General features: G+C 41.0%; 1 protein-coding gene across 30 annotated transcripts in view; it reads right to left on the reverse strand.

Annotated features, from left to right (window-relative positions):
• The window catches only part of SNAP91 (synaptosome associated protein 91), a 146,604-nt gene that overhangs the window by 74,404 nt on the left and 57,295 nt on the right, over window positions 1–14,905 (reverse strand). For all 30 annotated transcript variants that reach the window (XM_065588117.1, XM_065588143.1, XM_065588113.1 and 27 more), the window contains exons 5-7: window positions 11,643–11,745; window positions 4,394–4,487; window positions 1,642–1,753 (exon numbers count right to left, since the gene is read on the reverse strand). In XM_065588117.1, coding sequence (XP_065444189.1) covers window positions 1,642–1,753; window positions 4,394–4,487; window positions 11,643–11,745 — 309 coding nt within the window. The remainder of the gene's footprint in view (window positions 1–1,641; window positions 1,754–4,393; window positions 4,488–11,642; window positions 11,746–14,905) is intronic.

A 14,905-nucleotide genomic window follows, 5' to 3' on the forward strand; every position in this document is an offset into this window, starting at 1 on the left:
ATTCTCCCCAACCTGGAGAGGCATATCAGTTTTGTCACAGGTGGACCAAGACCTCTCTCTCTTTAAAAGGGACCAGCCACAGTCTGACAATTACAGTTACTGTTCTAAGCAACAGTAGGTACAGTTTTCAGACAGACATGTCATTTCCAAGTTAGAGGCTCTTCAAATTTGTTTAGTTTTAAAGAAAACTCCACCAGAAACAAGAAGTGGGTAAAAAAAAAAAACAAGACAGCAAGCATTGTAGTTCATCATGATGGCGTAGAAAATATTAGCTCTGTTTTATAAAAAATAATCTACATTTGATCAGCTTTGAGTTGCCTACGCTGAGAAAATGGGCGACTTGAAAGTAATAAAAGGAAACTAGACTCTCTCTCCAGTTCAGTAGTTAGTAACTGTCCAATTGGGATGAGTTTCAACAGTCACCGTACATGAACCCTCCAAGGGCAGGTCTTCACTACGGGGGGTGGGTGGGAGGGAAGGGGTTGATTTAAGATACGCAAATTCAGCTATGCGAATAGCGTAGCTGAATTAGACGTATCGGAGCCGACTTACCCCGCTGTGAGGGCGGCGGCAAAAATCGACCTCTGCGGCTCCCCGTCGACGGCGCTTACTCCTACCTCTGCTGGTGGAGTAAGCGCGTCGATTCGGGGGATCGATTGTCGCGTCCCGACGAGACGCAATAATTCGATCCCCCAGAGATAGATTTCTACCCGCCGATTCAGGTGGGTAGTGTAGACCTAGCCCAAGTTCCTGGTGAACTTGCCCCATCACATGATATAACATAACTGAAACCAAGTATCACCAGTTTTGTTGGCAGTTAAAGCAATAAGGGGAAGGAAAAAGTCAGCAAGGGGTCAGAACTACAAATTCAGCCCTACAGATCGTTAATCTAGAAGAGAAAGCAACACACTGGTTGAGTGTAGAGGCTGCACCTTGTCTCATGTGGCTGTCCTGTTGATAAGAATGTCAATCCTACTTTTTAAGAGTAGGATTTATTTTTAATTGACAAGAGACTGAAAGCCTCAGTATGCATTTATGAGATTCAAGTAGCTACAATACCCAGTCACCTTGCCAAATACTAGCTGACTCATTAAAAGTCAGTATCATAACTTTGTATAGTAATGGTTAGATGTACATGATTTATAAAGTTCTATACTAATAAGTAAAGGCTAAAATAATCAGGGATGAAGGTTAACATATCCCAGCCCCACCCCAAGTCTCCTCATTTAAGATTCCAGTCCTTACTCTATTTTCTTGGTATTTTAGAAGGCAAGGTGTTTATTATCGAATAATAAATGAGCAATACAAAAAGAGTATTTTTACACTTGGAAAAAATACTAGCGTCAAGAGTGTCAATTTTTTTTATACTAAAATAATTAAGTGTTGCAAAAACTCTTTTTCCTTGCTTCTTGAAGTCATATTTTCAAATGCCATTGCTATCCAACCCTTTTATAGACTGTCTAGTTGAGTAACTGCTATAGAAAATCTGCATGTCAGATTAAGAATATAAAACAAAAAACAGACTACCAAAAAAGTCACATCACATCTTTTATTCAGCAAGAGTATTTAAAGTTGCCTCCGAGAAACTAAAATTCTACTTAAGTCTACTACTTTACAATAAAATCTCATCCGCCTACTTACCTAGTAAGTTAATAACTCCATCATTGTAACATGCAAAAAGCTTGATAAGATCTTTAAAGAGAAGCATAAATGCAGCATTTATGACGCCATTTGTCAATTCATTTGGATGAACCTACACACAAATAAAACTCCATTCAGATACATTTAATTGATCTATAAAATGCTTAACATTTTGGCTTTCAGCAGCAGATACATATTAAGTTAATACAGTATTCAATTATATAGATTTGGATTTATTTGAATTCTGAGGATACTCTACTAACTCAGTTTTATTCAAGCGAAGGGAAAGAGATCAGTTCTGTTCCATCATTTCAGGTGGCACATGTTGCGATCACTTAACAATCCTGTGGAAGATTCCTACAATATTGATCTGGAAGACCCATATTATGAATGAAAAATCTAATTGATTATTCATTCAGGCTTCACGTGGACAGAAAGTGCCAGTTTTTTCAAGGATCACAGTTGATTTTTCCATATTCTGTTACCAGTATGCATCAGACTACATATTTGATATTGTAATATTCTTGAGAATCACGAAGTTTTTAAACTGACCAAGAGAGCTAATGCATTAATAAAATATACAAGCCTGAGTTATTGCTACAGTAAAAACCCTGCTACATTTAGGTTGAGAAACAGCAGCAGTCACCATCTTCTGCGCTGCTCCACTTCCTCTATCACTGCTGCTCTTAACAGGGAAGCGCTACATATCCCCACCCACTGCTGCCTCGAGTCAGAAAGAACTTCAGAGTTCCTTCCCCCTCCTTTCTTTTATTGTTCCCTTTCTCCCCTTCCCACCCTCCCCACCAGTGTCAACCACAGTGGATAAAAAAACCCAAAACATGTTTTTTAAATGAAGAGTTGTTTACGTTTTTAAAAGTTGACTTCATTATTTTATATCATATTAAGATGCTAAAGTAGATTTTTTTTGCTTATTTCTTTAATTTCCTGATTTTCATAGAATTTCAAATTTTTCATAAGTTTATTCTAAAGAGTTTCATACTTAAAATGCTCATCTATGGTGAGAGAGACCAGTCCAGAGTCTCATTAACACCCTTCTTGTGAGAAGGGCACAAAGTTCAATAAATAGCCCATATTATACAATGATTGTAACCAATACCCTTTCTATATAATGCGTTTCCACAAGTCAAAAGTGAAATGTTTTGACCTGGCAAATAGTTCATCACTATTTGCAGTTAAAAGCAGAAGTCTCACTGGCTTCAAAGTGCATGTCTATACTGAAGCTGTAGGTGTAATTTCCAGTTCAGGCAGATGTATCTGAGCTAGCTTCGATTAATCTAGTGCACTAAAACCTCACAGGCAGCTGGCCCGTCCCACCATCAGTGCAGCTCTGGACATGCTGCTATTTTGAGCACATTAGCTTGATCAAAACTAGCACTGGTATGTCTACCTGAGCTGGAAATTACACCTCCAACTCCAGCGTAGACATGGACACCTAAGTGATTTAGGTGCCCAAGGAGTTTAGGGGGTTAATTTGAGATTTCCACTTTTGAACAGTTTGCATACAAGAGTTCACAATACTGTGCCAATGCACTGAAAGTGTGAATAAACTTTTCAATGTTAACATGGAAACAATTTTTAAGTGACAAAGATTTCATGCCACTAAGAAAACTTTTCAATAAAAACATTTTAGCCACTGTGCTGCAAACACTTATACACATGCCTAAGTGCGCAAGCAGTCACACTGAAGCCAATGGGACTATTCTGTGAGTGAAGTTATTTACCTGCTTAAGAAACCCTACTAGGGTGACCAGATGTCCCGACTTTATAGGGACAGTCCCGATATTCAAGGCTTTGTATTATATGGTGTCCCTAACCTCTGTTTGTCAGAGGATGCAGATGGATGGCAGGAGAGAGATTACTTGATCATTACCTGTTAGGTTCACTCCCTCTGGGGCACCTGGCATTGGCCAGCGTCGGTAGACAGGATACTGGGTTGGATGGACCTTTGGTCTGACCCAGTATGGCCGTTCTTATATTCTTATAGGTGCCTATTACCCGCCAACCCTTCCTGATTTTTCACATTTGCTGTCTGGTCACCCTAAACCCTACCAGCAGTAGCATGTAAAAAAGCTAGCATTTATAATTTAGTTCATTAGAAGTTTTAAATCTGAAGTTACGATAGCACAAGTTTACAGTTTAGTTTTACAAAGCCTCCGTCTGATTTAAAAAATAAACAGACAAAAGCCTTATGATTTATATTTGCTCCACCCTGGTCTTAACTGAGATTTGCAGCAGTCTTTTCCCCTCTTATTCTTTCACCTTTTTCTTCTGCTGCTCTCAATCACTCTCCTTCCCATTCTTTCCTTATTTCCTCTCCTTTATATGCAAAAAATTTTTCCTAAGCTCAAGTTTAAAAACAAAACAAAAAAGAAACTTGAGCATCAATTCTTCCACTCCCACTCTCTCCTCCTGCCTCATTCTGTCTACTCCATTCCCCTGTCCACAGACCACTTTCATTATCCTCTCGACACTATCTACTTTGCATTATCCACAAAACCTACATTTACTCTGAAAACAGAAAAACCATTCGAAAGGAACACCGTACTTCACCCACCCCTTCAAATGCAACAAATTGGAGGAAAAGTATGTTGTGCCCTATTATAGTAAAGTGTTAAGTCCCATTAATCTCAGCTGCTACTAGGGTAAAGCAGCACATTTAGGTAGCTTTAAAAAACAATGTATGAAGTAATGTTTATACTTTTGTTTTCAATTTAAAATTCTGAATACATACATCAAATTCAAGAAGTGCATCAATTTGTTCCTGTAATATTGGCATGCTTTTCAATAGCTTTTCTGGAACCATTGTTCTCATTACACCTTCAGCTCTGCAAGATAGAAAAACAAATTAACAGACAAGTTTGATTAAAGATCAGTTTCATTAACTAGACGGCCTGAAGTACAATAGTGTGATGGTTTCGAAAGTTTCAAAACACAACACAGCATCTCAAATACATTTTGTTGCCATCTAGGTCACGTGTTTATTTCAGTGAATCATGTAAAATTGAAGTTAAATCTTGGTAAGTGTTGGAGAGGTCCACTTATTTCATAGGTTCCATTGTTTGCCAAGTACCTAATTTGTAGTCTATTACTACTAAAAAAAGTGACAGGTAGTCATGGTATTCATGGAAAAAAATACAGTGCAGCGTATCGTGTCAGACACAAAGATACAGTGTTGTACTCAAATGTTCTCACACTATAGCATCCACAAGGGCAGTTAGCCACCTGTAATTCTGCTCATCTTGAAGTATCTTTTGAATCAATTCCATCATTCCTACCTTTTGGTCACCACACCCTGGCACAGAGACTGGAATTCCCCTTGTTTGTACAGTGCCTACCACAATAGGGTCCTGTTGCTTGGCACTAGGGTACTACAAATAGTTCTCAAAGATTTGACCCTTTGAGACAACACTAGTTCAGTTTGATAGTGAGACCAATTTCTAGAGCCTCAGCAATCCCATAGAGAAAATTCAATTTCACTTTCTTGATAAAAAGAAAGCTCTTTGCTTTTTATGTTTTGAGTGCCCAAGGAAACAGTCACTTGAAAAAAAAGTTATCTTAAACAGCTAGCTCTGAGGGAAGATGGGTACACAAAACAGGAATTCCATCAAATAATACCTTCGGAGAAGCAGAATTACAGGAGTAGAACTCTTCTCTACAGCTAACACGTTGAACAGATTTCTACTTGTTGAGACTAAGAACTTTGAACTGAGCCTCCATAAACCTACAGATTCTGCTGTTATGGAAGAACAAAGACCTACACAAAACTGACCTCTTTAATATCTGACCAGGAAGACTGTATTCACATCAGAGGTAAGTGCTGATAAACAAGCAGAGCCAAGTAGTTGTCAAGAAGTAAATATTTTGTACAAACAAATTGAGTGGTTGAGAGTTTATCTAACCTATTCCATCCATAGCGGATAAAAACCAATTCCAGTACCTAGTTCCGCTGCATCCGATGAAGTGGGCTGTAGCCCACGAAAGCTGATGCTCAAATAAATTTGTTAATCTCCAAGGTGCCCCAAGTACTCCTGTTCTTTTTTCTTGGTACCCAGTAGGTACTTCCTGTCTGTCTTTCTGCCTGTATTACTCTATTTGTGTCTATGAATTTCTAATACCTACAGAAACCCATCCAATGCTCCTGGCGACTGTCACATAAACTGAACACATCCTCCTCCGAAGATGGCTGACCATAAATACAGTACATCTCCCTCAAACCATGGACCACTTCTTCAGCCTAAAAAAGACGAGTGGTCTGGTTTTTGAGACACTAAGGCCCACTGGAATCAAGACTGGAAGTCTTTGTGATAATGGACAGAGGGTTTTGAGGTCTGGCTCAGGGACCTGTACATTACCCTTAAAGAAGATTAACTCATAGACCCAGAGGTCTGTGCTGATGATCTGATACATGTTATCCAGTCATCCCCTTCAGCTGCAATCAAGCAAGGTGTCTGGAGTCTCTATAGTTAGATATAACATATCTCATACTATGGTATACCTTGAAAAGGATCTCTGAAATGCAAATCTGACTTTAACCGGCTAAATTAGTCATAAAAGAGTTTCAAAGTCTTAAGATAGGCCCCAAGACAACTAAATGTAGCCTAGAGAATAATGTGTGCGGTTCTTGTGCATTACTAGCTTATTCACAAATTTAATGGCACCTCATTATACGACAATTTATTGTGAATGAGAATTCTGAGTGGAAAGAGTAAGGAGAAATTCATTTAACATTTTTAATTAAATTAATGTTATGTTAATAAGATGACTAACTTCCAGAAGATTTCCATGTTAATATTCCTCTCAGTAGGGATTTCAACCCCATAAATAAAGGACTGATTGGGGGGTGAGGGAGATCACCTCCTTGCTTGAAAAGAGAGAAACTCTTACACCAGGGAGCATCCCAACTGGTTCCTGGGCAGCTACTGAAGCAAGCCTGTAAGATTCCTATATTGCGTCTCCAGGACACAAGATCCCAGGCCCAGGGAACAGAGCAAATAAATAAAACCATAAAGAAAACGTTCCCTGAAGTATTCATTTCCCAGGTAAGAGGATATAAATCATCCAGTCATAACTTATGCTATAGCACTATCAGGGTATAGCAGCACCTTCATAATGTGTGCCAGGAATTACAAACCATTACTAGGCGAGTCAGAACAGATATGAGGAAGGTAAAACAAGGTATAGGGGCTCATAGAAATGAAGGCCCCTCAGCAAGTACATATAGATGTTACAGCCGTGGAGTGTTTGGAGCCATAAATTTCACAGACATGGTGAGGTATACGTAGCATGTCAGAGGCTGGGCTAAGCATCCATTTTCAGGTGAATGCTCTTTTGAAGTTCTGGGATGAGACTCAGGCTTACAGAAGTTATTCAGAGACGTCAGGAAACCAGGGATGCTCTATTTTCTGGACGGGTTAGGGAATATCTGCAGAACGGATGTATCCCAATTCACCCTTGCCTCATAGTGGATTTTCCCCCTCTGAATATCTCTTCAGTCAGCTCTAGATGAGACCAAAACCCAATAGCCATGTGCTGAGAAGGCACTGAAGTCAATAACTTAGGAGTACACAACATTTCAATGTAAGATCAGACCACTGAATCAGATGGCTCTGAGAAATCAATGCCAACAGCAAACCAAACCATCAAGGCTACTGATGCTCCATGCACTGAACGAACACAGGAGGAATAACTTTGGGTAATTAGCATAGTTAACACACAAAACAGTGGCCGAAAGCATGGTGGGTTTGTTTTTGAGGTGCTAGCAACTCCAAGATGCCTTCACTTCACAGTGAAGTAGTCGAAGCAGATACTGGTGCTATGAACAGCTCTGACCACTGAGGACAAAGCAAGTCAGCCAAGGGATCCATAAGTGTTCCCCTAATCAGAAGCTCATGTCTAAGGGTGCAGAAGAGGCTGTAACCAACCAGGTTGCTAGTAAGGTTAATTGGCAACTAGCAATAAGCAGTCAAAGGAACTGAAACAAGATTATAGAGGGCACTGAGCCCCTGGCTGTTTATCTTGGAATGTAGCTGAACTACTGGTGCCGTAAAGGGACTAAAAAAATAAATAAATCCTAAATTAGAAGAATCCCAGCCTGTTTCACACTAAAGAACAGAGACCCAAGAGTATTCATTCTCATACTACAGAGACCAACTTGCTGTTCATAGAGGGTTAGGTTATTCCAAGTGAACACACATTTACGAGCACCTAGCAGTCCTTATGTACTGAAAATGGATTCTAAAACATGCATTGTGTAGTTATGTTCATGGCCTCAAGTTTCTGTATCAATATGCTCAGTTTACCAATAAATGTTTTTCTCACTGCAAGCGCTACATACTCAATCTAGGCTTTGAAATGCATGTGGAGGTTTCCTTCTCACATTCTTGAGCTGTAATAAGCCCTGTAATGATTCTACGGGCTAAATTAGCAAATCAGCAACATCTGTGCAAACCCACTGCCTACAAGTTTACCTGTTTTCATCTCATTTTACAGAATATTAATGTTTGCATGCTGATAGAAAGCCACAGGAAATGACGACTATGAAATATTTAGCCTAACTTGAAGGGACGGCTGTGACTTAAGATCTTCTTAATGCCAACTGGGAAGGGTGTGCAGTGGGATTACAGAAATTTCCTGATTCTGGTATGTACATTCTGGTTCACCCAAGAATGTTATGTGAGGTCTCAAATGAAAGCTGATGTCACACTGGTCATCAATATCATTGTGAAAGGTATGTACATGTACTATGCAAGGAGTTATGAATGTGTACCAGAAAATTATGTTCTTTAGCATAGAAGATAAAAGCAGGTCACCAAAAGATAACATGCCGTAGACCAGTTTCTCCAGACAGGAGGTAAGAAAGGTTTGTCTCTCTCTGTTCGGATATAAATTAAACATTGTATGCTAATACAATGAATATCTATTTACACATGTAGTCAAATGTTGAGATGTGAAATCAACAGGAAAGCACACAGGGAAAAAAAAGCAAAGCCATGGAGGGCTATTCTGTCTGAGTAAATAGAATGAACTTTAGGAGTATTTCTAGAAGGCAAAGATACTCTGGTATCCTGCACCTAGGAAGTAAACAGACAGCATATCTGCATTCATGAAAGCAGGGTCTTAGACAGCCATAGTTAAAAATGCGACAGAAGACTTTGGGCAAGAGAAAATATTTAGTTAAGTTTAGTCTGTAGAAAGTGTGTTATGACCATGCTTTCTATGTAACCATTTGTTTCGAATAGTCTTACTAACTACTACTTGTAGTAAGTTTATTACTGCTTTCACTATAAATATATTAAGCACTGTGATATTAAGCAAAGTGATGGTCCCGAGCTGAATCTTACAAGCTGGTGTGTTCCTTTGAGAATATGAGACCTGGTAATTTTGAGAATGTCTAGGGGAAAAGGGGCAAGGGAATGTTCCAAGGACTCAGGGGTTGGTATGTACCTGTCGCTACCTACACAGAGAGAGAAAAGTCTGGAAAATAGTGCTTGCACTGCTAGAGGGTGTTCGTTTCAGGGAACTGATCCATAGCAAGCACAAATGAGATTCCTTGATGCTACGGGAAGGCAGTGAAGAGGTGCCTCACAACTGTGGGTATTTTTGGGGTGCATCAGTTTACACTTGCCTGTTTGGTAACAAACTTGCTAGTTCCAGTTGGTTTGAGAGAAGTTCAAGAGATTGTGTTTGATCTAGCAAGCCCTCTAGTTTGGGTCCTGGATACCTCTGCCATCCTGTTAGGTTTTCCAACTCAGCAGTTGAGATCAGCTAGAGACTGTTAGCAGAAACATCCTATGTTAACAGATGGAGTGGGGAGATAGGGCACTCAGTGGACAGCCTCAGCTCCAGAATTTACTTCTGTCCTTCGTCCAGAGCCAGATAAGCTGCAAGGCCCCTCCTTATGAAGGCTCTTTTTTAAGAGGGAATAGTTTGAGTAGAAATAGCCTACAAACTAAAAATAAACAGTTTTTTTTAAAGAGCGTCTGAAGGTTAAGACCTTTTTCTTGGTTAAAAATATTTTTGTTCAAGTGCCTCAAGAAAGTACGATTAAGAAAACACAAGCAAGACTTAAAGCAGTCTACACAGTAAAATGCCAGCTATCACAATGCAATTCAAACATTTAGTAGGGCCTGAAAAGGCCAGCTGGCTCATTTGATCCAATCCCATATGTTTTGAAAGACTAATTACTACATTATTCTCACCAAATTCTCTCTAGCTGGTCTAACAATTTTTCTTAGTAATCTATTCTACTGCTCATTTGCTTTTAGTTTTGAGAACATTTTTAAACCATAAAAATATTTCTTTCAGGGCACTGCTATCTGCCATAGTCATCATCTGCAATGGAACTATGACATTATTTCCCATCGTCCCTTCCATTAAATTTTTTTTTTTTAAGTATAAAATTTAGCTTCTTCACTCTGTCTAATCTTCCAGTTCCTGTGACGCTTGAACTGTTTTACTATAATCTTCTACAAGAACGGTGTACAGCCTTCCAAATATATTAACATCAGGACTAAGCAATAGCACTCTCTCCAGTTTCTACATGCTATATGCCTGCAGAAAAACATGTAATAGTACTTTTAAACAAACAACAACATGCACTGCACTGAAAGCTCCTGTATACAGATTTTCTACTCACTTTCATCATCCTAACTTATTGTGACACCCTGGCTTGGGACACCCAGAACTGTAAGCCACTATGTTACAGTCTAATCTACAGTAAATCTCTCTTGCTGAGGCAGAAGGGTATGTCAGCTTCCTACCACACCAGTCAGTCTGCCTCACCAGCAAACTCTGACACTCTGCCGGTCTTTACCCTGCCTTGCAGGTTTAAAAAAATAAAATCTGTGACCTCCCAATTCCTGAGTTCCTAGACATGTGTCTCTGAAGTGTCCACAGAGAGACTGGACATGCTCAGAAATTCAGTTCATTACTTCCCAAAAGACAATGTAAACACAAGCCTGTTAGGTTAGACGAGGACTCACTCGATACACTTCATTAGAACAGCACAGATATAATTTGTAGTAAAGCTAAGAATAAGTTTATCAACAAAGAATAGCAATTTCAGTGATACTAAGATAAAAAAGGTTACAAGGTATGAAAACAAGAACACACTTTCTAGTGACTAAAACTTAATTTTAGCAAGTTACAATCTTTGCTTAAGCAGTTCTCAAACCAAGTTACCATCATCTCTAGCTTGCCAGGCTGGGGGATCCAACTTTCTCAGGCTCAGAGGGTGCGGTTCCCTTTGTCACTTAAGTGACAGATAACTAGAATGCCTTTTTGTTCCCCTTATCTTTTCCAATGCCCATTATCTCTGTCTAAAAAGCCAGGAAAACTTTCTGGGGATGCAGACTCTGTCCCCCGGTATGCTCACTAAGCTGCAGCTTGTTAGCCTGGACTGTTTTATTTACCTTACATATAAGTGTACTTTCATTGACCTCTGTCTATAATCCAGACAGACAGACAGACAGGTAATACCACATTCCTTTGTGTAAGGAAGACTGGACCCATTCAGTGCCTCCAAACCACATGTCAAGATCATATACCCAGCATACATACATAACTCTTTATACCCAACCCACACATACACACAACATTTCTGAACAGACATCACCACTTTACATATGGGATCTTTGGATACATATTATGACAACTGTGTTGGGATCAGTGAGTGTGTCAGGCCTGATAAGTGTTACAGTATGGTGGGCCCTCTGCCAGTTTGCATTGAGGGGTTTTCACACATCTCAGCTGAAGACATTATTAAAGACTGCACTGAGGGAGTATGGACTACCACTACTTGACAAACTGAATTATTTCTTAATATTTAGATTTAGTTGCATCTTTCATTTTCTGTTCAACTAGTACTTAAACCAGGCCCTTTCATTAAAGCATTAGATAATTATTTATTTTAGTAACCAAAGAGTCAGGTTTCACTCAAGTCCCATCATAATTAAGTTTAAATATGTAAACAAACAGCTTACCCTTTCTTCACTCTTGCAAAATCAAATGCCATTTGTCTGTAGGAGAATGCTTTTTCATTCAAGTATCTACTGTAACGCCTTATGAAGGTAGACATATCATATCCTGCAATAAAACAAAGTTACATATTTTGTTAAACCGGACTGGTGTAATTGTTTATAACGATACTTACCCATTTGCTAAAACTGAAAAACGGCACATTGCATTTTAAAATTACCATTTACATTCTATGAAAAATCTACTGAGACTAGACATAGCCTTACATACGAAAAAGTGACACTTCAAACGTAGGAAGAATTCTCAGTTTTGAAAATGTCATTGAACCCCATCAAATAAAGGTAAAAGTAAAACAAAACAAAAACAGTTCTTCGTACAAGAATCACTGCTCACTAGCTAAGCAACAGCACAAGCCAGACTAGATGTGGAAGTCAGCTCTATTTGTTATTTTATATATATATATATAATTATATATATATATATATAAAAATAAAATAAAAGTTCTGAATCAGTGGATTTACGTGCTTTTATGTTACTTGGTCTTGTGACCATAATTGAAAACCATTAGCAAGTGTCAGTAGTTTTTGACCATTCACCATTGGAAACGTCTCTAGTAAGAAAATGTCTTTACTGGATGTGCTCCTGCACAGATGGGCATTTTGAACCATAGTCACTTGTAAAACTCCTCTATGAAATGCTTGTTGGATGACATGTTTAGAAGTTTTCCATGGAGGCACACCAATCACCTTGTATTTCTTCCATCAGACATTATATCCTGTCCTGCTCTTTCTGCAGATCTCATTTACTGTTGTCATAGCTGTCAGACTTTGATTACACAATTAGTTTTGTCACATCCTCTTAGAACCTGCCTTAAGAATATAGCCAATTCATCAAATGTGTGGAATTTGTCTCCAGCCATGGCCCCTCTGATGTATACTGTGGTTTCTTTGTTGAATGCTCTTAGGCCTGGTCTACACTATGAGTTTAGGTCGACTTTAGCAGCGTTACATCGAATTAAGCCTGGACACGTTCACACGACGAAGCCCTTTCCTTTCGACTTAAGGGGCCCTTTAAACTGGTTTCTTTACTCCACCTCCGACGAGGGGATTAGCGATAAAATCTGCCTTAGCGGGTCGGAATTCGACGTTATTGGCGTCCGGGAGCTATCCCACAGTGCTTCATTGTGACCGCTCTGAACAGCGCTCTCAACTCAGATGCACTGACCAGGTAGACAGGAAAAGCCCCGCAAACTTTTGAATTTCATTTCCTGTTTGCCCAGGGTGGAGAGCACAGGTGACCACACAGAGCTCATCAGCACAGGTAACCGTGATGGAGTCCCAGGATCGCAAAAGAGCTCCAGCATGGACCGAAACGGAGGAACGGGATCTGCTCGCCATATGGGGAGATGAATCAGTGCTAGCTGAACTCCGTAGCAGTAAAAGAAATGGCAACATATTAGAAAAGGTCTCCAAGGCCATGAAGGACAGAGGCCATAACAGGGACGCACAGCAGTGCCGCGTGAAAATTAAGGGGCTAAGGCAAGCCTACCACAAAGCCAGAGAGGCAAACGGAAGGTCCGGGGCACAGCCGCAAACATGCTGCTTCTACGCGGAGCTGCATGCCATGCTAGGGGGTGCAGCCACCACTACCCCAACCATGTGCTCCTTCATTGGAGAAACACACAGGGAAGAGAGTTCGGGGTACGAGGAAGAGGAGGATGACGATAATGTGGATAGCTCACAGCAGCAAGGAAGCGGAGAAACCGGTTTCCCCAACAGCCAGGATATGTTTATCACCCTGGACCTGGAGCCAGTAACCCCCGAACTCACCCAAGGCATGCTCCCAGACCCTGAGAGCACACAGGGGACCTCTGGTGAGTGTACCTTTGTAAATATTACACATGGTTTAAAAGCAAGCGTGTTTAATGATTAATTTTCCCTGGCAATCGCGGCCAGTACAGCTACTGGAAAAGTCTGTTAACATGTATGGGGATGGAGCGGAAATCCTCCAGGGACATCTCCAGAAGGCTCTCCTTCATGTACTCCCAAAGCCTTTGCAAAAGTTTTCTGGGGAGGGCTGCCTTATCCTGTCCGCCATGGTAGGACACTACCACATCAGGCCAGTAGCACGTAGTCTGGAATCATTGCATAACAAAGCATGGCAGCGTATGGTCCCGGTGTTTGCTGGCATGCAGACAACATCCATTCCTTATTGCTCTTTGTTGTCCTCAGGAGAGTGATATCATTCACGGTCACCTGGTTGAAATGGGGTGATTTTATTAAGGGGACACTCAGAGGTGCCCGTTCCTGCTCGGCTGAACAGAAATGTTCCCCGCTGTTAGCCACGCGGTGGGGGGGGGTGTGAAGTGATCATCCCAGAGAATTGGGGGGGGGCAGGGGGGTTAGTTGGGTTTGTGCTGCATGTTAACCTGGGAACCGCAGCCCTCCTTTTACATTGCAAACCCATTTTAAATGGCCAACCCAATGGGTGCTTGGTATGGGAAATGAGGGCGCTACTGTTTGAAACCATTCCCACATGTTAAGAAGGTGAAAAAAGCCAAAAGACTGTGGCTTACCATGGCTGCCTGCAAGCCGAAATCTGTTGCCTGGCACTGCGTGAGTGATCTCTCACACCAAACCGGCAGGGCCTCAATATAAGAGGAAAAATGCGACCTTGTAACAAAAGCACATGTGCTGTGTAATGTGAACAGCAAAATGTAACATGAAAGAGTGTACCCATTGTTCTCTAAAATGTGTCTTTAACCCCCTCTCTCTTCTCCTCCACCAGCTGCAACTGTTTATCCTTCACAGACGCTAGTGAAGATTAGAAGGAGAAAACGGCGGACTCGGGATGACATGTTCACGGAGCTCCAGATGTCCTCCCACGCTGAAAGAGCACAGCAGAATGCGTGGAGGCAGTCAATGTCAGACTACAGAAAAGCACAGTATGAACAAGAGGAGAGGTGGCGGGCTGAATCGTGGGATGAACAGAGCAAGTGGCGGGCTGAAGATGATAGGTGGTGTCAGCTTGCAAACAGAAGGCAAGAGTCGATGCTCCGGCTGCTGGAGCATCAAACTGATATGCTCCAGCGTATGGCTGAGCTGCAGGAAAGGCAGCAGGAGCAGAGACCGCCGCTACAGCCCCTATGTAACCAACAGCCCTCCTCCCCAAGTTCCATAGCCTCCTCACCCAGACGCCCAAGAACACGGTGGGGGGGCCTCTGGCCACCCAGTCACTCCACCCCAGATGATTGCCCGAGCATCAGAAG

Source organism: Chrysemys picta, chromosome 3 (assembly GCF_011386835.1).
Source record: "Chrysemys picta bellii isolate R12L10 chromosome 3, ASM1138683v2, whole genome shotgun sequence".
NCBI classification, from domain to species: domain Eukaryota; kingdom Metazoa; phylum Chordata; order Testudines; family Emydidae; genus Chrysemys; species Chrysemys picta.